This window comes from Triturus cristatus, chromosome 11 (assembly GCF_964204655.1).
Source record: "Triturus cristatus chromosome 11, aTriCri1.1, whole genome shotgun sequence".
Taxonomy (NCBI): domain Eukaryota; kingdom Metazoa; phylum Chordata; class Amphibia; order Caudata; family Salamandridae; genus Triturus; species Triturus cristatus.
Genome location: NC_140594.1, coordinates 853,888,974 through 853,913,056, shown reverse-complemented (window position 1 = coordinate 853,913,056; position 24,083 = coordinate 853,888,974). Strand labels below are relative to the sequence as shown.

Below are 24,083 nucleotides of genomic sequence, written 5' to 3'. Positions count from 1 at the left end.
TCCCTTTGAGCTGCTACATAACTGTCCTCTCAGACTTCTCACTTTGAAAACTGCCTTTCTGGTGGCCATCACCTCTGCACGCAGGGTGAGTGAGCTACAAGCTCTTTCTTCCAAGCCTCCTTTTCTGGCAGTCCATCCAGACAAGGTCATCCTTAGAACTAGACCTTCCTTTCTTCCCAAGGTGGTTACTTCTTTCCACATTGGTAAAACCATTACTTTGCCCACTTGCTTTCCGCCTCCGCATCCTTCAAAAGAGGAAGAGAGGCTCCACCATCTGGATCCAAAACATGCGCTTTCCTTCTACTTGGATCGCACCAAACAATTCCGGGGAGACAACCAGCTTTTTTTTGGTTACTTGGGTGCTAAGAAAGGTCAGGCCATGCACAAACAGACCATCTCCAGGTGGGTTGTTCTGTGCATCAAAACTTGCTATTCTTTGGCAAAGAAGGAGCCTTCAGTGGGACTGCGCACCCATTCCACCAGGACAACGGCAGCCACCACTGCTTTGGAACGGGGAGTCCCCCTTAATGACATCCGTCAGGCAGCTACATGGGCATCGCTGCACACGTTCACCAAACCCTACTGCCTGGACAGCCAAGTCCAGAGAGACAGCTTCTTTGGCCGTTCTGTTCTCAAGGACTTTCTGGTGTGAACTTAGTTCACAGACCCACCTCTGGGGTTGGTATTGCTGGGGTATCTATTCTACGGTAAGGAATCTATAAAAAACTGTTTCTTTTAGATGAACAAGTTACTTACTTTCAGTAACGATATATACCTATAAGAAACATAGGTTAGTTATAGATTCCTGACCGCCTCACCCATCCTCCCCCTTCTGCGAATTGACTTCTAGGGTTAAGGTCTTCCTTTCAGGGCCTTAGTTTTGTGCACCAGTGGTCAGTGTCTTGCATGGTTCTTTGCTTCTGGCGTGGAAAGTCGTGTACAGAACTGACGTCAGCGTGCAAGGGTGGCGTCTATGTAGCTACCGCGACGTCATCCCGGTGACTACAACGCCCACGACGAACGTGGAGTTGACCGACGCCACCTTCAGACGCGCTGGGGTACTGATGACGAAAAACTTTTCAGATGCAGTCTGATGCCTGGGGGTAATTCTAAGGTAAGGAATCTATAAATAAGCTATGTTTCTTACAGATATATCGTTACTGAAGGTAAGTGTTTGTTAGCAGTGTGCATGGTGGGCATTTTAAAAGAACATTTTTATGCGTAGGACTGAGGCTTAGTGATCAAGGGCAGGAAGCCCAAAATGTATATGGCGGCGCCAGGGGAAAATGAGCAATGTGCCAGCAACCAGGAATAAAGCTATGGAGTTACTTACCATTGTGTGGCGTCTCTACAAGGGTAACCTTTCGTGTGTGGAACTAAATTGTGGTGCGCCACTTCACGGAGACGCCCCACTGCTGGAACAAAGCGGACCTCGGCACTCTGCATTCTGGGTGCTTGCAAAGGGAGTGGTAAATCCGGCATTTCTGGTAAAAAAATAGCAGGTATTTGGGACAATTCTCCCTGTAACCCACTTGGGGAGTACAGTTTTAATTTTTCACTCATACCGAGCAGCAATCACTATGATGAATAAATGGACTTCCATACCTAGAAACCAATGAATGAAGCGAAGTCCCAGAGGGGCGGGGCTTATGGTGTATAGTCCACGCGGCTGCTGTGAACGTTGTGAAAAACGCCAGTGATCAAGGGCAGGAAGCCCGAAATGCATATGGCAGCGCTAGGGGAAAATTAGCAATGTGCCTGCAACCAGGAATAAAGCTATGGAGTTACTTACCATTGTGTGGCGTCTCTACAAGGGTAACCTTTTGTGTGTGGAACTAAATTGCGGCATGCCTCGTCGCGGAGGCGCCCCCCTGCTGGAACAAAAGTGGACCTCGGCACTCTGCATTCTGGGTGCTTGCAAAGGGAGTGGTAAATCCGGCATTTCTGGTGAAAAATAGCAGGTATTTTGGACAATTCTCCCCGTAACCCACTTGGGGAGTACAGTTTTAATTTTTCACTCATACCGAGCAGCAATCACTATGATGAATAAATGGACTTCCATACCTAGAAACCAATGAATGAAACGAAGTCCCAGAGGGGCGGGGCTTATGGTGTCTAGTCCACGCGGCTGCTGTGAATGTTGTGAAAAACGCCAGTGATCAAGGGCAGGAAGCCCGAAATGCATATGGCAGCGCTAGGGGAAAATGAGCAATGTGCCTGCAAACAGGAATAAAGCTATGGACTAACTTACCATTGTGTGGCGTCTCTACAAGGGTAACCTTTTGTGTGTGGAACTAAATTGCGGTGCGCCTCGTCACGGAGACGACCCACTGCTGGAACAAAGCGGACCTCGGCACTCGGAATTGTGGCTGCTTGCAAAGGGAGTGGTAAATCTGGCATTTCTGGTGAAAAATAGCAGGAAATTGGGACAATTCTCCCTGTAACCCACTTGGGGAGTACAGTTTTAATTTTTCACTCATACCGAGCTGCAATCACTATGATGAATAAATGGACTTCCATACCTAGAAACCAATGAATGAAGCGAAGTCCCAGAGGGGCGGGGCTTATGGTGTATAGTCCATGCGGCTGCTGTGAACGTTGTGAAAAACGCCAGTGATCAAGGGCAGGAAGCCGAAATGCATATGGCAGCGCTAGGGGAAAATGAGCAATGTGCCTGCAACCAGGAATAAAGCTATGGAGTTACTTACCATTGTGTGGCGTCTCTACAAGGGTAACCTTTCGTGTGTGGAACTAAATTGCGGAGTGCCTCGTCGCGGAGGCGCCCCCCTGCTGGAACAAAAGTGGACCTCGGCACTCGGCATTCTGGGTTCTTGCAAAGGGAGTGGTAAATCCGGCATTTCTGGTGAAAAATAGCAGGTATTTGGGACAATTCTCCCTGTAACCCACTTGGGGAGTACAGTTTTAATTTTTCACTCATACCGAGCAGCAATCACTATGATGAATAAATGGACTTCCATACCTAGAAACCAATGAATGAAGCGAAGTCCCAGAGGGCGGGGCTTATGGTGTATAGTCCACGCGGCTGCTGTGAACGTTGTGAAAAATGCCAGTGATCAAGGGCAGGAAGCCCGAAATGATTATGGCAGCGCTAGGGGAAAATGAGCAATGTGCCTGCAACCAGGAATAAAGCTACGGATGGAGTTACTTACCATTGTGTGGCGTCTCTACAAGGGTAACCTTTTGTGTGTGGAACTAAATTGCGGCGCGCCTCGTTGCGGAGGCGCCCCCCTGCTGGAACAAAGTGGACCTCGGCACTCGGCATTCTGGGCGCTTGCAAAGGGAGTGGTAAATCCGGCATTTATGGTGAAAAATAGCAGGTATTTGGGACAATTCTCCCCGTAACCCATCTGGGGAGTACAGTTTTAATTTTTCACTCTCACCGAGCAGCAATCACTATGATGAATAAATGGACTTCCATACCCAGAAACCACTGAATGAAACGAAGTCCCAGAGGGGCGGGGCTTATGGTGTATAGTCCACGCGGCTGCTGTGAATGTTGTGAAAAATGCCAGTGATCAAGGGCAGGAAGCCCGCAATGCATATGGCAGCGCTAGGGGAAAATGAGCAATGTGCCTGCAACCAGGAATAAAGCTATGGAGTTACTTACCATTGTGTGGGGTCTCTACAAGGGTAACCTTTTGTGTGTGGAACTAAATTGCGGCGCGCCTCGTCACGGAGACGCCCCACTGCTGGAACAAAGCGGACCTCGGCACTCGGAATTCTGGGTGCTTGCAAAGGGAGTGGTAAATCTGGCATTTCTGGTGAAAAATAGCAGGTATTTGGAACAATTCTCCCCGTAACCCACTTGGGGAGTACAGTTTTAATGTTTCACTCATAGCGAGCAGCAATCACTATGATGTATAAATGGACTTCCATACCTAGAAACCAATGAATGAAACGAAGTCTCAGAGGGGCGGGGCTTATGGTGTATAGTCCACGCGGCTGCTGTGAATGTTGTGAAAAACGCCAGTGATCAAGGGCAGGAAGCCCGAAATGCATATGGCAGCGCTAGGGGAAAATGAGCAATGTGCCTGCAACCAGGAATAAAGCTATGGAGTTACTTACCATTGTGTGGCGTCTCTACAAGGGTAACCTTTCGTGTGTAGGACTGAGGCTTAGTATACTTTAATTTTAAAACTTGTCACCATTGTTTTTACTTGTACTTTATTACCTACCTTGAGCACTTAGCACTTTGCCGGTCCCCATTCTGACGCGACTGTGTAGTCGTTTGATCAGAGGGATGTTTCTCCGCCAAGTGGGCTTTCTCTTCCGGCTCATTTCCGGCGATAAACAAATTTAAGCAATGACTGCACGGACGCGCAGCGGTTGTTAGCAGCGTGCGTGGTGGGCATTTTAAAAGAACTATTTTATGCATAGATCTGAGGCTTAGTATACTTTAATTTTAAAAGTTGTCACCATTGTTTTTACTTGTACTGTATTACCTACCTTGAGCACTTAGCACTTTGCCGGTCCCCGTTCCGACGCAACTGTGGAGTCGTTTGATTGGAGGGACGTGGCTCCACCCAGTGGGCTTTCTCGTCCGGCTCATTCCAGGCGATAAACACATTAAAGCAATGACTGCACGGACGCGCAGCGGTTGTTAGCAGCGTGCGTGGTGGGCATTTTAAAAGAACTTTTTTTATGCGTAGGACTGAGGATTAGTATACTATAATTTTAAAACTTGTCATCATCGTTTTTACTTGTACTGTATTACCTACCTTGAGCACTTAGCCGGTCCCCGTTCCCCATTCCGAACGCAACTGTGTAGTCGTTTGATCGGAAGGACGTGGCTCCGCCCAGTGGGCTTTCTTTTCCAACTAATTTCCGGCGATAAACACACTGCAGGGACGCTCAGCGGACGCGCGCAGCGGACGCGCGCAGCGGGCACGCCAAAGGCAAGCCCGTCTGCGCCCGTCCGCGTCTGGATCGCTGCCAGCGCTAGCCATGCTGCCTGTTATATAAATAGTAAGCCTTCTTAACTGACTCAGGAATTCCTAATGAATCTGAGGAATGTGATACATCCTGACTGTCTGGCTACTTATTTAGCGAATGCAGCTTTGCCATCTGATTGCGCTCACTGTGACTTTGCTATTGGGCCTTCTGAGGGAACTCTTGTTAATACACGAGCCATGCCTACTCATTTAGAGCTAAAGCATTCAGAAGACAGGCTGAGAGCCTGCCTTATTAACTGTAGGTCTCTCACTGAACACTCCGAGGACGTATGGCTGTCCCTGTCTAATAATGGCTGGGACATGATGTTCCTTACCAAAACCTGGTTAAAGGAGGAGTCTAACCTGTTCTACCACTAGCCATCCCGCCAGGCTTCAAAATTTGTTGTGCAAATAGGCAAGGCGCTAAAAGGGGCGGCGGGTTGCTATTATCGTGAGAGACTCCTGTGAGATTACAACCACTGAGCTTTTTAACCTTGGCGAGATCGAAGGACTACATTTTTGTATTAAAACTGGTCCTATGTCATCTCCTGCCAGACTACTTATCTACAGACCCCTTAGCTGCCCGCCCGTCTCACATCAGACCTTTGCAACTTTATTGCACAGAAGTCGTTACAATACACAAACTACTTGGCCTTAGGAGATTTTAATCTCCACATTTCTGATTCGAAGTGTATTCAAGCATCACAGTTATCGATGTCACTGGAGGTAGACAATCTTACGCAGCACGTAAGGTCCCCCACCAATTGCGCTGGTAATACACTTGACCTGGTATTTTCCAACATTTCTTTCTCGGTTGTCGAGCCCCCACAACAACAGATCTGGACAGATCACTTCCTGATCCCATTTTCATGTAGCAGAGCAATACCTCAATGTAAAGAAAAAACTCTAAAAACACTCTAAAGAAACTGGAAGAAACTGACTCCGGTCTCCTTAGGCCCGGTATTGCTGGACAGCCAACCCCAATGGTCCAACGACCCTAATAAGGATGCTATGGCTTTGGGTGCGTGGATCTCTAGGGCTTTGGACAACCTAGCTCCAGCTAGACCAGTCAGCTCTCCCAGAAGCACCCCATCGGCGCCATGGTTCACGGAGGAGCTGAAAATGGTCAAGAGCAACTGTAAATGTAAAGGGAGTCTTTGGAGGAAAACTTACTGTCCAATGGCCAAAATAACCTATAGGGAAGCCTTAAAAGACCTTCACAAGGCCATGAAAGTCGCGGGAAAGGGACCACTTTGTGAAGCGTATCAATATGGCAGATAATTCTAGCAAAGAAATATTTAAGATAGTCGAATCCTTCACAAAACCCACAGTGCTAGAAAGTGAGATACCTTCATCACCTTCACTATGTGCAAAATTTTCTGATTTCTTCGAGGATAAAATACATAAGGTATACAATGCCTTCTCGTCTAAGCGGGATACCATTGAGTCTGTAGTTGAGGATAGCCATGCTGGGGAAGCATCCTTGTCTGTATTTCTTCCCATTTCACTTCAGGAATCCTTGGGTGGAATTCTGAAATGTAAGTCAGGGTCCCCAGAAGACCCATGCCTCCCCCCCCCCCCAAGTTGTGGGAAGTTCTTGCCTGTACTCTCAATCCTTCCCTCAAGTATATATGGAACAATTCACTTACCACCGGTATCTTCCCAGAGTCATGGAAACATGCTATGCTCCTTCTAAAAAAGACTAATGCTGACCAGGTGGATTTAAACAGTTATCGCCCAATTTCTCTTCTCCCGGCACTGGCGAAGATGTTGGAATAACTGGTCCAACATCAACTTAGTAACTTTATCGCCAGCAGTGATTTTCTGCATGAAACACAGTCTGGCTTCCGGGCGGGCTTTAGCACTGAGACTGCTTCGCTGGAGGTGGTTGAATCTATAAGAATGGAGGTGGATGGAGGAGCCTTAGCTATGCTAGTACTGTTGGACTTGTCCGCCGCTTTTGATACGGTGGATCACCCAATATTGCTCGCTAGACTGAAGTGGGCGGGAGTGAAGGGGACAGCACTCGCCTGGATAAAGTCCTATCTCAGCGAATGCACGCAAAGAGTCATTTTGCACCCTTTTAAATCAGAAGCTAAACCCCTATGGTGTGGGAAACCGCAGGGCTCGGCACAGAGCCCCCTACTTTTTAATATCTATCTGGCTCCACTATGTGCGTTGATTTCGAAATGGGGAATCAAAACCATCTCCTATGCAGATGACACACAGCTGTGTTTTCTTTTAAGGACCAGTCGTCAAACTCCTTTGCGAGGTTTAGGGGCTGCCTGTGTGACGTCTCCAGCTGGATGAATAATAATAAGCTAAAATTGAACGCAGAGAAAACCGAGGTCTTGTTCTTTGGCAAGAACTCTCCAACATTGCCTGGTCTGTTGTGGCCGGAGGAAATGGGCTCCCCATCCTGCCCATCTTCTAAGGTGGAAAATCTGGGCGTAAAATGGGATACTGACCTCACCTTTGCAACCCAAATACGGTCTATTACATCTTCCTGCTTTGGCATTCTGAAAGGGCTGAGAAAATTCTTGTATTAACTCCCCGAGAACTGTCGAAAATCAGTTGTTCATGCTACCTTGACCTCAAGGCTAGACTATGCTAATAGTCTGTATCTTGGTCTTCCGGCATATCTGATAGAGACTGCATATGGTGCAGAATGCGGCTGCGAGGTTGATCAGAAGAGCGCCTTTTAGACAAAATATCTCTCCGTATATCAAACAGCTCCATTGGTTGCCGGTTGTGAACAGGACAGCATTCAAGGCCTTGATAGTTGCGTTCAGGGCCCAGAGAGGCAGCTGCCCCAACTATATTAAAAAACGCATCCGCCCATATCAGCAAACGCGCTCTTTAAGATCTAATTCACAGAATCTGCTGTGCATTCCTCAATTTCCAAAATCTCACATGAGGGGCAGGGCCTTTTCAGTTGTATCAACCAGATTATGGAACTCCCTTCCTGATAGACTTTCACTAGTTCCGTTTGAAGGGGAGTTCAGGAAAGTTTTAAAGACATGGCTCTTTAGCCTAGGCTAGTCAGGAAAGTACCTTGCCTTGTCCTCTGCCATATTCAACCCCCACCCTCTCATGACTTGCTTGACTGTGCTAGCACCGGGACACCTCTGTTTGAGGTAGCTGATGTGATTTATAAATGTATATGTATGTATTCTATTGTAAGTAACTTGTTCTTTAAAAGGTATTGTGGTATAATCCAGTTTGCAAACTTCCGCCATAACTTCCCTTGATCCACACAGTTGAATACTGCTTTAAAATCAATATAACTCAAGTATACTGGTGTTTTGCAGGCACAGGCAACATCCATAAGTGAAGAGATTGCTAAGATGTTTGTGATCGTGCCAGATGACTTTAAAAAAACGGCCTCATTATATGGTATGATTGTGTTGCTAGAAGACCATGATGTTAGCTCATCAAGCACAATTCCGGCAAAAGTATTTAGCCTCAACTTCCATCAGAGTTATAAGACGATAGTTTGCTGGAACAGATCTGTCCCCTCCTTTAAAAATGGGAGATTTAATCCAAGACATAGGGACAATTTGTGTGCTTCTTACCTCCGAAAATACTGGGGCTATGATTCCTACTCAGAGATCTGGGTCATATATAAATACCGCTGGAGGTATGCTGTTTGGGCCTGGGACTCCTTCTTTTCGCCCTTTCATTATTTGTTTTTTAATGCTATCTGCATTCACCTCTGGCAGTCCCTCATGTTGTATATTTGTTAGAGGATCCCAGATTCCTGTCTGGAGGTAATCTGTAAATTCGTCATTGAAGTGTTTTTTTAAATAGTGAACCCATGAAACCTCAGTAATATATGATTTTAATATATGAATTCATACCTCTATTTTTCTGGTTAAAGAATTTGATCATCTGTAGTCCATAATCTTGTGCTGCTGTTATATTTCATATCAGTATGTAATTTAGCCCATCATTCTTTGTCCATGTCTCTTTGTATTTTCCATCTTAACTTCTTTATTAGTTTTTTATTCCATGAATCTAGAGTCATGTGTTGCACTGGTGACCTCTTTATATACTTTATTATCACGTTTGAGTTTGTTTGCTCTGGTATGTTTTTCCTGTAGTGTTCCAAAGAGAGTTTCCCATGTATTTACCGCCGTAGTTGCATTACCTAAGATGTCTTGAAATGTGTCCCTTACGGTTACATGCAGTTGAGTAAGACCGACTGGTGTGCTCTTAATGCGTCTGCAATTTGTGAGGTCGATTTTCTCAGTTGTCTTTCTTGCATGATTTGGGTAGTGATGTATGGTAAAAATGTGACTTCTTGCGGAAGATGGTCACTGCTGGATCTGTCTATGATTTAAAATGAGCAAACGGATTGAAATGTGGACAGGGATACAAAGGTGTAGTCCAAGCAAGTACTGGTTTTGTTGGAGTGAAATGTGGCATTCGGCAGATTATCTGTTTGAAACTTGCCGTTCAGGGCTCTAAGGCTCAAGTGTTTGCGGTCGTACAGTAATCGACCCAAAATGTTCCTTTGATGCCCAGATGTACTGCTGCCCTGGTCGGGTATTTCCCAAAGTGCTGTTTGGGATATTGTTAAGTCACCTGCCGAAGTTCTGATTAAATATAGATTAAAGTGCCTGGATATAACAAAGTGGGTCGAATTTTCCTCCTCCAGCAATCTCGTTAATTCTTGCTCTACCTTTTCACTGTCATTGAATTTGTCGTTAGGATGAATATAGATATTAATAAAAATTACATCAGTAGCGACGCCTTTAATGGCCTTAATGTCTAGGGCTGTAGCCGAGGCTACGCTGGCTATTGAAATATAATTTGTCAGCTCTCCTGAGTATGCCCGTGTTTTGCCTGTTTTACTGCTGGAGTAAAAAAGCTAATATTGCCTTGGATATAGACAGGCTCAACCAGCCAGGTTTCCTGGAGAAAAATAATATCAAAGGACAGCAGGTAGTTATACTGCTCTGGATCGGTTAGTTTTGTGTTCAGGCCGTTTATATTCCTAGAGCACATGCGAAGTGGTCTGGGATTAGGTTCAGCTTGATTGTTCTGAGCTTTGTATGGTCATGGTGGCGTTTGAGAAAACCTTACTGTTCTGACTACGTCTCGTGTGCATCCTTGTGATTTTTCCCAGACGGCTTGCTCTGTCTCCCCATGAGATTTATATAACAGGTCAAAACAATTGTGGAGCCTTTAGCACCCTTAGGCAACGAGGTGTTTTCCTCTTGCTGTATGTCTGATCTCACTTTTTGTCCTTGGGGTAGAAGGAGCAAGGTGTATCCAGTCGTTTGACAAGGGATAGATAACCTTTATTCCCCATTTTTTGAGAACTGGACCTTCTCAAAGAATTATTTTTGTAATGTCAGTTGTGAACCACGTGGTCTTAGTTACTTCCCCTCCAAGGCTCTACATCTGAACTTTCAAACTGTATTACCACAAGATCTTTTGATGTTAGGCCGCTCAGTCGTGGCGTGGCTGCCAGTAGTCTAAGGATGTTTCCCCAGTTTTGAACATCGTGTCTACTTCTGGAGGCATACTCTGGGATCAGGATTAGAACCGGGGTGTTGTCCAGGTCACCCTCTGCAGTGATCTGGAGGTTTTCTAGATTAGATCTAGCTGTGTCGTGTACTAGGGAATTTAGGGTGCCTTCTTGAGAGGTCGTAGTGACACAATAATTTCCTCAGGGCCACCGGGAAGTGCATTAGGTTGGATGCTGATAGAAGATGTCAAAACTGAGCCCACAGATAGATTTGTAGATAGGAATTTATCAATTTGAGTTATACTATTTATCTGTGTTGAAGTGTTATTTCCTGTTCTCGTAGTAAGTAACTGTTTTCCTATACTGTTTCTATTTGCCAGATTATGATTTGAGACCCCAGTCGTTGAAGATGATGCAATGAGGTCCTCTGGGACCACCGTTTGGGCTGTCATAGACGTCTTAGAGATGATATTTGATGCCTGTGGTAGTTCTCGAGGTTTCTCCTGTGTTCTCGCCATTGTTGAAGTTTGGCTGGATTCAGCGGACTGTTTGCAGGGCCCTGGGTGGTTCAGGTCTAGATGGGGCTGTGCTACCATTTGCTCATCCCCCTGTGTGGTTAAGGTTGCGGTTTGCATCGCTTTTTTCTCCGATTTTGTTGTTGAATCAAAGAGAGGATAGAGTGAGATGCAAGGAAGTGCATGGAGGAGAGAGAGGAAAAAGGGTGCAGAGAAGAAAGCAATCATGTGTGAAACATGGAAACGGAGGTTTTCAGAATGATGTGCGGAGAAGAAAGCTTGGGGGTCCCTGGCTTTCGGTAATGATTTAGTAGGGTTCCTCAAAAGTGAAAAGGTTAAGAACCACTGATGTAGGGTAATGATATAGGTCTTGCTACAACACTTGAAGATTAATAACAGTGTTACTATTGCCCAGTCTCCCATGATTTAAACCTGTGAATTCCTGGTTACACACCATTCACTGCACCGAGAGAGAACTTACAGGCTGTGTAAAAATGTAAATTGAACATACCTTTGCTTTATACGAAGCAGGTTATGTATTCAAGTGCATTTTCTCCTTACAGTGCCACCACCTATGGGAAACAATCATGCCTTAAGGCAGTGCTGCCGACTTCCTTGGTCCCAGGACACCATTCATGTCAGATCAAGGAGGACTTGTTGCACCCTTTATATCCCAGGACATGAATGTGGATCTGTTCTCTGCACTTTGAGCTCTGGGGTAGTCCGCTTTTTTGGCAACAGAAAAATCAAACACAGAACAAAGAAGGTCAGAGTTTTCTTGAGTCATTTCATCCAATATAACATTGGAGATGAAGCCAGATTCTTTTAATTTCGAGGGTGTGCACCATCGTTTCTGAGGGATTTAGGACAGCTGATTTGTGTCGCTGCAAGTCACGCCACTCCTCTAACCCCTCTTAGCCCTTTCTTCTTCACCACTAATTCACAAGCAAGGACCGTTCACTGTAAAGGATTAGAAACAACAGACCACTGGGACACATTGTGCCTGACCTCAATGAGAACGAGCCTTTGAGTCACAGTAAGCAAGACCTTTCATGATTCAAATAACAAGCGCATGGATTCTATTCTGGGCACTTCTAGAGAACTCGGCTACCCGACGGGCCTCCCAGTGCTGAAAGGTGTGTTGTAGGTGAAAAGGTATGTCCGAAGCTGTTTCCTGGAATTGAGTTTGTCCCTGTTCTTCCTAAGTACATCAAGTAGAGTATTCCATTATTTGGGTGATAGGTAGGCGAACGAGGGCCCTCTGCTCCCGGCTCTCTTTCTCTGAGGTACTGCTAGTAGTCCTACATTCCTGGATCGTAGTGGTCTTCTAGGAGAGTAGGGACATATCAGGTGTTGTAAAAGTTGCGGTCCTTTCATGTGCACTGCCCGTCAGTGGCGGCTCCTCCGCTAAGGTGGAGGAGCGCCACCCCACTGCTCATTAAGCAGTGCAAAAGAAAAATAAAATGACAATAACAAGAAGTTATTATCATTTTATTTCTCTATGCCAGTCAAACCCATGTTGGGTGCAGGGCAGGGCTCCCGACCCTCAGAGGGAGCATGAGTGGTTTGAACTTTCTAAGTGTGCATGACGGCTTGGCCAGCCGGCCCTCTGGGGTCGGCCAAACAGTCATGCACACTTAGCATGTTCTCCACCGGGCTGTGTTGCACAGCCCAATGTAGAACATGCCCAGGTACAGCCTGAGTGGCCAAACAGGCTGCTCAGACCAATCACGACGCTGCTCATGCAGCGTCGATATTGGCTGGGAGAGTCCAGGACCTGGGTGCTTGTGCTGTGCAGCAGAGTGAGGACAGAGGAAAGACGTACGGTGGTGGGGAAGAAGGAACGTTTATTTTTTTATTTTTTTCACAAACAAACCGAAATTAAGAACTGAATGGAGAGCAGGTGTTCAACAGGAAAGACTCAGGGCCATCTCCTCCGTAATGGCGATAGAGCGTCGCCCCACTGGTCAGAGTCAGTCAGTGAAAAATAAAATGATAATAAAACAATATTATCATTTATTTCCCGCTGACTGACACAGCCAGAGCGTCTTCAGCAGGCCGGAGGAGTGATGGGCATTATAAAGTGTACATTTTGGTTTGGCTGGCCAAACAGACTGTGTTGACAGCCGGGTTGGATAAAAGCTGCAGGCTCCCTGTGCAATCCCCATGCTGTTCTCATGCTTGGTATAGCATGAGAGCAGTGTCTGGATTGGGTGGTATCCTGTGCTTTGTGCCCAAGTGACTGCCGAGAGGAGAGAAGCACCGAGGTGGTCGGCAGCACCGAGGTGGCCGGCAGCGTAGGGGGCAGGACAGGTAAGTTAAAAAAAACAAATGTATTTCCCTGATCCTCCCCCGCTCCCCCACCCGACTTTAGATTTGCAGCAGCCGTCACTGGGAAGACTGAATAAAATATTCTCAAAAAGTGTGGTAAACGCATAAGGCATGATTTGAAGAAAGGTGGAGATGGTAAACTATTTTAAAGCATCAATAGTGAAGAGAAAGAGAAATGTAGGAGAATAAATTCTGTTCCCGGAAGTCCCTTTTTCTGCCTGGGGATCATCAATTGTAATCTGTGAAGAGATGATGTACCATGGTCTGTGCTCATGGCTTGTCTTTCCTCTCCTGATGCAGGAGCTCCTGGTTACCCACCCATTCACCAAGATTTCCAGCTGGAACAGCGGCAACACCTACTTTCACATGACGATGGGCAATCTAGTCCGGGGCAACAGGCTTCTCTGCGAGACTTCACTGGTGAGAATACCACTCCTCCTGCTGCCCAGCAGAACACGTGTAGAAATCCAAGAAAACTCTAATAACAGGAACTTACCTAGTACTATGCTAGGTAAATGATAACAAAGACAAAAAACACAGCAGAAGTGTCATTGGTTAGTACCTGTGGAGTACGACAACAGGATGAGAAAATACACCTCGCTTCATTGAATCATTCATTACAGTAGAAAAATACAAGTGGTTCTCCTAGGTTTCAGCAAATAAAGTTCACACTAGATATGAAGGTTGCAAGAGCAAATGTCTTACTCTGTACTGAAGCCCCCCCTTGACAGACTCACTCTCTGATTTAAAAGTCACTACTCTTTGCGTAGAAAGATGCAAATGGACTGTCACTTTAGTAAAATCATTCTTGTACATACTAATATTTTTGCCTAAGTTCTAGATAGCAACTCACTGCAAAAATCCAAGGTAACTTGAGAGCAGCACCTCTTCCAGTATCAAGTTTCTGTGAGGAGAAAGAATCCAGCCACAAATCGATTTACATAATCCTGCCTCTGCTTACTTCTTGTGCACAGTGCTGCATGTCCTGATGAAAGCCATTTTGAACTCCTATCAGTAGAAAAACCGGTTGATGTATGAAGCATACTAGAATGACTTGTTTGTCAGCAGAGCCGCTTTAGCGCTGGGGCCCCTCGAGGACCACACTCTGCATGGATTCCCTCACTACAACCGTCCACATTTCATTTGTTTTATAGTGCTGCTCATACCAAGGTAGGGTGTTGGAGCACTTTACATCACACAAACATACGGAGACAAAGAATCGTACATGCGTAAATCAATCTATAGAAAATGTTACCTTAGAAAATGAGGGTTACAAGGTGTCGGAATCACGTCATCCAGACTAGTTGGCAGTGTATTTTAAGAATGTTTGGTCTTGAGGAGCAAAAACTCAGGATTTGAAACATATTACAGAGGTTGGGGTTGGTTTTACTGTTAAGAATGCATTTGACCATAACAAACTCTTTTTAGCAGCATTAGGGCAATGTAAGACTGTGGAGAAAAACAATGTTCTAACCTATACCATGCAGTTTGCATGCAGCTCTTTATTGGCAGTTCATAGGTCACTGTACCATAGTACTGGAATTTATGAACTGCAAGTAACAAAAGGATGTCTGTGGCAAACGCAGTAACCCACTGTGCTATCCAGATAAAATACAGTTCTGGGATCTGCATGGTACACGTGCTTTTCAGCAGACATATTAACACTGTGCTACCTTATGATGAGCCTTTAGACAAAACTCTAATCTCTTCAGTAGGAATATTGTATTGTAATTGCATTTATATAGCGCTTACTACCTCTGACGAGGTGTCGAAACGCTACTCCGGAACCCAAGAAGGATTAGTGTTGGATTAGTATAGTGACGTATGAAAGTAATTTGAGTGGTGGATAGGTTACTCAGTTATTTTGGATTCAGAAGAATAGCGGAGGGATAGAAGAGGGAAAAAGGTTTGCATTTTTTTAGCGATTGTTACTCCTGATGGGGTGTTGAAGTGCTTTTTTTGGTGAGTAGCACGCTACTCCGGAACCCATAAAGGATTAGGTAGAGGAGGTGAGGGATTCACAACAAACCCCGAAACTGGAAATGGGATAAGTGGAACATAGTGCAGCACTACGGATAGATGGTTAGGGAATTGTAGACGTGAACACAGTTATTGGACACTTAGACACGAAGAGCAGGTGGGAAGGGGGAATTAAGTTTGTAAGAAAATGATATTGTCAATATTGCAATATTGTTACAATTCCTGTCACAATAGATCATTTTTGAAGACTATAATTCAAATGTGAATTGTTACTGCTACCATTTGAAAAATGCCAAAAAAAGAGTGTTAAAAACAAAACAAAAACAAATGGACGAAGTGCATAAAGAAGGCTGGGGCAACTGTGACCCTGAGTACACTTTAGGTGGGGTATATGAATAACCGGAGTTATCCTGACATTTTTACTGTTGCCTGAAAACTGCTGGACACACAAGGAACTCTGCAGCAAGTGCTTTTAAACGCAAAAGTTATTTATACACACAGCGCTACCCACTCCCAAGGTCAGCACCAGGTGCGACTGCTCCGGCTGCACTACCCTAATGCCGGACCTGTTTGTCAGACAAATGTACCATCAACATTGTGCCTTTCAGTGTTTGTCGATGTGCCTTTTTTTTCTAGATACCAGTTTTACTCTTGTGGCATCTAAGTCTAGTGTGAAGTTTCATTTGTTGAAAGTGTACATAAATACATGTTCCGTTCTCTGGTAGCCTGGCTTGTTCAGTTGTGCTATTTTTTTGGACCCAACCTTGTGATTACCATGCACCAACATTGAGATTTATCTCCTGGGTTGGGGAATTGGAACATATGAATTTAGACCATTACATCACAAAGGGAAAAAACGTGTGTCATATGTGCAGGGTTCTAGAATCGTTCTGTTTCTGGGAAGGGTCCGTGGTGCTTAGTAGACAACAATATGTGTTGCTTAAGCCTTAATTGCCTGGTCACCTTTCGATTCTAGATCCTGAGACTTGACATTTTGGGATGGATTTACCAGGGCAAGTTTGTATCTATCAATCTACTCACGTGTAGATCTTCTCTAACACCTAGGTTTAAATCTTCCTCACTTTTTTTGCAATTCACCATTTCTGACATATAGATTTATCCACTCAAATGAGGAGGTGGTGGAGACTGCTACGACTGAATTCATAAGTGTAAAGTTAATGTTAATAACTTTCCACCTGTTTGCCCTAGTGGCGGAGATCTCCACAAAGATCTCACTATAGAAAACTATATGGAGATGTAGTAAAGCTTATTATTACTATGTTTAAAATCAAATTAATTTATTGTAAAATAAAAATGTAAAATACATTTAAACAAAGATATTAACAACCAAGGACTATTTAAAGAAAAAGATACATGGGACCTTTGCACATGAAAGAGTAGAAATATCCAGCACAGAAGAAAAATCAAGAGGTCTGTTGCTTCTTAGCTGTTTTATAACAACTGGGGAGGATTTACATTTGTACTCCATTTAAAACTCTGTAGGCAAATGGCACGGCTAAAGTTAATATAGATTAGTTTTTCAAAGGGAAATATTTTTAATATGATCATGCGGGTATTCTCATTCTTTTATCAGTGTTTATTCAGTGAGACTGGTCAAATAGTGGAGGAAAACAGGAGCCATTTGTGCGGCTTTAGCATTTTGGTGCGTCTGAAAAGAGACATAGGTCGTCCTTCACTAAGGCTTTGCTTAGGCGCTCGCCCAACTCATAATGATGCAAGAGATAGCGGCTGTTTACGTACCATTTTAAAGGCCCGCTTCTGCAGTACTAAATTGTGTTGTGTCACAGAAGCAGCCAGCCATCTTTAAGAAAGAGGTCCATAATATAATGTTCATACTAGGACACACAGCAATGGATTGGCGTATGTAATCCAGAACAGCCGCGGTTCCTCCGCAATGGCAGAGGAGCGTCGCCCCACTCACTGCAGAAGAAAAATAAAACGATGATAAAATAATTATTTTTTTCTGACTACTGAGGTTGCTGAGTCAAGGGCGGAGCAAGCCAGGCATCCTGAGTGACAGTCAGCTGGGGTAGGAGGAGTTGTTGGGCATTGGAAGTGCGCATGACGGTTTTGCCGGCAGCCTTGGCTGACCAAACCATCCTTCACACTTTGGTTTCTCCAACTCAGCATGAGGCAAGTGTTTTTTTAAATTACTATTTGCCCCCCCCCCCCCCCCACACTGCCCCTCCAGTTTGTTTTGGCAGCAGCCGCCTCTGGTCCAGAACATGCTCTATCCAGACTAAAATGTGATGCACAGGCACAAATGTTTTACAACACTAATCACCTAAGAGAATATATGGAATATCATTTGTATTTTTGTTTAATTGCAGGGCTATAAGATGGATGACCTGATAACTTCTTATGTTAGTCGGCTCTTGGATGCTGTGAGGAAGCAGAGGAATTCGGAGCTGCTCGCCTGATCATTTGATTCTCTCTCTAACGGTGGTGCCAACCCTGACCCTTATGCGAGAGCCTTCTCTGTAAGCCTGCATCCATTCCAGTATTGTCATCTGGAACTTTGGGTGACCAGCTGCACTTCAGAATGTGACTGAGAAGAATGCCACAACTATGGTGACCAACGAGGACTGTTGAACTTAAAATTCATTTGTCGCTACAAAGCCATGTTGTGTTCAGTCTGTCAACAGAGTGAAGTGACCCAGACAGCATCCAATGGTTTGATGTCTATCGCTGGAAAATATCTCTGGCACAATCAGGATAACTGTTGATGACTGAAAAATAGAACTAGCAGCTGAAGAGGCTTTCTTGAGTGTCATAAAATGTTTTTTAAAAAAGTGTGTAGGAGGTGTTCTTCACTTGGGAAAACAGATGAATCTAAAGCAGTAAATATCCCACCGCCGTCTATGGCAGTCCATCGTGGAAACTCTCTCCATTGTCAGGGATGGATTTAAGAACTTGTATCAATCAGTTATTTAAAAATCTAAAGGTAAGAACTCTTCTATAGTGAAGCACCTTTAAGACAGGGCAAGGGACGCCATCTACTGAACCAGAATAAAAGACGCACACTGTCAAGGAAAATCATGCATGTTATGGGGCAGCTTTCCCCACAGCATCTGAACAGACTGAGCTATGGGAAGTCAGTTTCCGAAGAGTGACAGCAGGTGTTTTGTATGCCTTCAAACCTCTAATGGACATAGTCAAAGGTGTTGTGGGTTAGATGCACCCACTAAATGCTGAGAGGAGGTAGGAAAACTTTGCCTCAAAACTCCCTGAAGCTTGCCAATTAAAGAAAACATTTTCACAAGTGCCTGGTGATTCAGAGCAATTGAATTACATGAACTAAGGAAAATAATTTTGCTTCCATATTCATGGTAGCACGCTTAATCTTAAGTGTTTCTCTCAGCAATAATTGACAACAAATGTTCTTATGTACACACATTTTCTATTAATAAATAAATATGCACGAATTTTTCTGACTGAACATGTTTTCTGTATATGCACAAGTCTTTTAAAGAAGCAGAGAGGGCTTTCATCTCAACTGAGCAGTGTCTACCAGCAAAATTAGATATTTCCAGTGCTTTAAATGGGCCGGTAGTCACCGGTACTGAGTACCAGCACTTCTTAGATTTATCACTCGGAGTACCGGCACTTCTCTACTGCCGAGAAGAGTACCGGTACTCATGAAACGCTGGCGGCCTTTTTTTTATTATTAAGGCACTTATATAGACCTGCGCCGAGCCCAGCTGAACAATTCAGCGTGGGCTCATTTGCATACCATATCGGTGTTCACAGACATCGAGGCAGCCCAGTGATAGCGTAATTAAGAAAGCCATGGGAGGTAACCAGGTTCAAATGGCTGTAAAGCGTACCGATTCTTTTGTTAAGTGTCTGCTTATGTTTGCTTGCCTGAGATTGTTGAGAAAAATGAGAGAAAAGGGGGGAGGGGGGGAGACAATAGAGACACTCTTGGAAGTTATATTAGCGGAAATGTGTGGAATGTTTGTCGGTGCATGTCTGCTTGTTTCTTTCTGTGTCACTAGAGAACAGCAAAAATGTATGTTGCACATTTTACAAAGCAACAAAAAGTGGAAATATCGCCGCCTTTGGGTTTCGTGTTTTTTGTTATAAGTAAACAAACCTGCTTTGTTCATTGAAAGACATTTCCCATGTGTTTTGGTATGTGCTGCAAGTAGTATCGAAGTCAATAAGTATCAGCATGTCTTGCCCTAAGCCCCGCCCCCAAGCTCCGCCCACTCGCCACATTTAAATGAGTGCCTGCACTATTTTGCCCCCATTTAAAGCACTGGATATTTCAATCTTAAACTATATGCATTACATCATACCACAGCTGTACACGTCCTCTGAAAATATATATCTCTTTTGATGGATATTTCTAACACAGATACCCCACCTTAGAATATCCCCCAGGCGCTATCCTAGATCTGGATATTTTTCATAGAAGTGCTCCTTTGAGTGGCTAGGTGGTGTCACTCACACCACCCTGGAAGTGTCAGCGCAGAGCTGCATGTAAGCGCCACCCCTGTGCACTGGCATCATCCTTTCTTTCTGCAACTTTCAACATGGATCTGGAAACCCGGTCCTGACTTGTTGGTTCAAACTTTTTTTACTGTGTGCTAGGGAATGAGGTCCCCATTGAAAACCAAAAGATTCAAGCTGGGCTGTGACTGCAAAAAGCATATGTCAGTCATGGCCCAGCACAAGGTGTGCCTTTGGTGCATGGACTCAGAACTTGAAATTGTATGGCAAGTGTGCCCTCGTGCCTTTGAGATCAGAAGGCGAAGTTGTAAGTTGCTGAACTCAAGAAGAAGACATAGCCTTTGCGTACAATCTGCTCTAAGTTGCAGGCCTGGTCTTTTTCCTGGGGCTGCTCCTGCGAGTGCGTCACTTCCCGCTTGAAGTTCTATGGCATGTCGAAGTTATAGTTGTTAGACCTGACATCCTTGGTGTGGTCTTACCCTAAACGTTTTTCCTTCACCCCTCCTGTCTTTTTTGGCATTAGGACTCTATGCACTTTACCAATGCTAACCAGTGCTAATGTGCTTGTGCTCTCTCCCTACAACATGGTAACATTGGCCTACACTTGATTGGCACATTTAATTTACTTATAAGATCCTGGTATTTGGTACCACTTGTACCCAAGGCCTATAAATTAAATGCTACTAGTGGACTTGCAGCACTCATTGTGCCACCCACAAAAGCAGTCCTTTAAAAACTGTCTCAGGTCTGCCATTGCAACCTGTAGTGCAGATTTAAATTGCCTATTTGACCTGGCTAAATATACCTTTTGCTAGGCCTAAACCTTCCTTTTTACTACATATAAGTACACCTTAAATCCCCATAGTTCAGGGTGGATTGTATTTAAAAAGTAGGACATGTATTTTTAAGTTTTACATGTCTTGGTAGTGAAGGATAACTAAATTTGTTTTTCACAACTGCAAGGCCAGGTGCAGGGCACAAGGTCTCTGGAGCTTGTTATTCCCATGTATCTCACACAGGAAGGCAGCCAACTAGTCCTTGGAGTCACTTCTGGTGGTCCTGGATTCAAGGAGATGGTCCCGTTCTCCCTTAAGCAGCAAAGCATGCAACAAGCAGCATAGCAGTCTTCTGGTAGCAGCAATGTAGTCCTCTGTGGTACCAGGCAGTCCTTCTGAAGTCTTCCACAGGTCCAGGAGTATACTGAGGAGGTGTTCTGAGGGTCCAATATTTATACCTGGTGCCAGTCTTTGAAGTGGAGGAACACCATGACCATTCCCCACATCCGGTTCTGGAAATGTTTTCCCTTCTACTGCGAGGGCCTCAAGAAGTCTGGGGTGAAAAAAGGCTAGGGAATTTCACCAAAATGTGCCAGCAGAACCGACCTATGTGCCAGCCAATCAAACTCATAACTTAACCGGAGTTCAACAGGAGTTGACAGTGACATCAAATGAAGGCCCACAGCCCCTACTCTGCATATTCTGTGAGATTCTAAGGATTCGTCTCTGGCCATACAGGTCAGCCTGTTGTTTGCTCCTGGGAAGAATAACACACCTGTTCACACCTATTCAAAGGCTTATGACTGGATGGAAGCTGGCAGAGGATTATGCTAAGTAACCATTTGACAGCTCAGGAAGGTAAACAGTAACTTTTTAAAAGTTACTTTTCCTTAATATTTAATCAAAAATCAAACTTCTTTATTGAATAGATTTTTAATAATAAAATAGTTTTCATTATTTCTTTAGCTGTTCCCTTACCTGATATACAGTATTAGTATTTTATTCTATATTTTTGGTTTTCTACATAGGACAGTTAAACCTGTCAGAGTGAAATAGCTTTTGGGTACTAATCACAGTAAGGATATGTTAAAATTACATTTCTACATGTCCTACTTTTAAATATGATGCATGCTGCCTTGTGGGCTACAAAGCCTACATAAGGGTGACTTATTAATATTTGAAAGGTAGGTTTTTACCTGTCAAATGGCTTTATTCTGACGATTCAAACCACCGTTTTATACTGCTGAAGTTAGATTACTGTTGCAGGCCTGTAACCATGTTTGCACTGTCACTGTTATGGATGGCACAATAGGTACTGTAGCCCATTAGAGGAATTTAACTTTCAGGCCCTGGGTACAATTTGTATCACATACTATGGACTTATAGGCAAGTTAAATATGCCAATTAGGACTTTACTACTTGTTAACTGGGGTAAAGTGTACTGACGTCTAAAGCCTGCAAAAATATAGTGTCCAGCAAAAAGTGAAAAATCCGGGGTGACCACACAGAAAAGGCAAATTTCCTATAAAATGTACGTAATATCTGTTGTATCTCCTTTCAGTTTTAATTGATTATAACTCAAGTCGGAGATCCTTAAACTGTCTCAAGTGTCTTCTGCATACAAAAAGAAAGTATGACCAAATGCTGAAGTAAGTTACCCAAAGGAAGGACATATACATTCAAAAATAGCAGAGACAGAGAGTAGATCGTTAAGGTGCTCCCTATCTAAGCTCCAATTCTATAGCTATGAGTGAGGAATGACCTACATTTTGGGTTTGGTTGTCCCAAAACTACAGAAGTGCTGTGCCATGTACATAAGACCATTTGGCCAAAAGGATTTAATGATTTTTTACTTTATCAAACACTGCCAACAGGAAAATGACAGCTGGTCGGGCCATATGAGCGGTACGTCTTCAGTTCAAATACAGCTAATGCCACAGTTTTCAGAACAAAAATCCGCTTTAATAGTATGCAATATATTATTAGTCTAAACACAACTCAGAAGCTGGTTGTAAACAGCTTTTTCGAGGTTTGACTAATACGGAAGTTGCAAGATTGGATGGTAAACACTGATTTCTTAAATATAAGGGCAACAATTGTAGACTTCCATTCAGCTGGAATGAAGCCAGTATTTAAGTAAGAGTTACTAGTCATCATCACAGCACAACCTTTACCTAAAAACATTCTTAAGACTATGGGTAAGAAGAATGTCTACACATAGAGGGGGACAACTTGACACTAGATGGACAAACTCTTTTTTTGTTGAGCACTGGAAAGACAACATTACAGCAACCGCTTAAGATTCACTACAGGGGAATAGGACTCATTACATCGCGAGCCATTACTAGGCATGCTGTTGCAACGCGGTTGTTACAACGACCACGTTGTTACCACACAAAGCCATTACTACGCAAGTCGTTACATCGACTTGCGGTAGATGGCGTGCTAACATTAGAAATGTATAATTTACTATTCCAACTCCAGCCTACATAACAGTAGGGAAGGTGTTGTAATAGTAAACTATACTATTTCTAATGTTAGCACGCCATCTACCGCAAGTCGATGTAACGAGTTGCATAGTAATGGCATTGCGTGGATACAACGCGGTCGTTGTAACAACCGCGTTGTAATGGCATCGCAATGTGATGCCCGCGTTGTTAGGGTCGTTTCCCCCACAGGGGTTCTCCTCTATAAAGAAGTAGCTGATTCGCTGGTGTTTAATGATTTGGATAACATCATTCTTTATAGTAAAATAATGTGCAGGTTGTTCACGTTTTTCACGTGGTCTTGGTGCTCAGAGTGCCAGTGAGTATCACTAATTTCTTTAATAGCAAAAATCGTAGCAGATTTGCTAATAGCTTTGAATATTTTCTCAGTGTAGTAAGAGTCGCTGCAGCTCTTAATGGCATAATTATAAGTTTGGCTATACTAGAGCCGATAGATTTTAAGATCGCGATCATAGAAATCATCACCACTACTACTATGACCTGCAGTTCTTTCTTTATTTTCTGAAGTTCAGTAGCACCAAGGTTGATTATGTCTTTGTTTCTTCTTCCGAACCTGAACAAAAGAAGCTGCTCAATGTAAAGATTTCAGTAATGGTGTGATTATAGTGGGATAGGAGCAACGTTGCTTTCTCCAAATTAGAAAGGTAGTGGCAGAAATTAGTGTATCCAATGGTACCTACTGTCAGTTTCACCATGTCATACAAAACAGGCAAGCAAGTAATATATAGAATTTGGCCTATAGTGTTGAAAAGTACACTTTTATCCAAGGCCTGAATGAAAACTGTAGACAGCCCTAGTTACAATGGGGTTTGTAGAGATGAGCGTAGATCAAAATGCACATTAAAGCTGCCAGCCAGAAGAGTGGGAGAAATCTCATCTATGATACTGGAAAGAACATTTCAAAGTAATTTAAATTATTATTATTTATTTTTATAGAGCGCGTAGTCACCCGTAAGTATCAAAGCGCTAAAATCAGTACAACTGGGGGGTCAGCGGAGGCAGGGAGGGAGACTGGTTAGGGGAAGAGGTGGGTTTTCAATTGCTTCCTGAACCGTAGGTGGTTGGGTTCA

At 44.0% G+C, this 24,083-nt stretch overlaps 1 protein-coding gene across 2 annotated transcripts in view; it reads left to right on the top strand.

The window, feature by feature from the left end:
• The window catches only part of LOC146785536 (unconventional myosin-VIIb-like), a 961,158-nt gene extending 942,458 nt beyond the window's left edge, over positions 1-18,700 (top strand). For both annotated transcript variants that reach the window (XM_085634664.1, XM_085634663.1), the window contains exons 47-48: positions 13,575-13,694; positions 17,606-18,700. In XM_085634664.1, the coding sequence (XP_085490790.1) occupies positions 13,575-13,694; positions 17,606-17,695 (210 nt within the window). In that variant the 3' untranslated portion in view covers positions 17,696-18,700. The remainder of the gene's footprint in view (positions 1-13,574; positions 13,695-17,605) is intronic.
• The last annotated feature ends 5,383 nt before the right edge of the window (positions 18,701-24,083 follow it).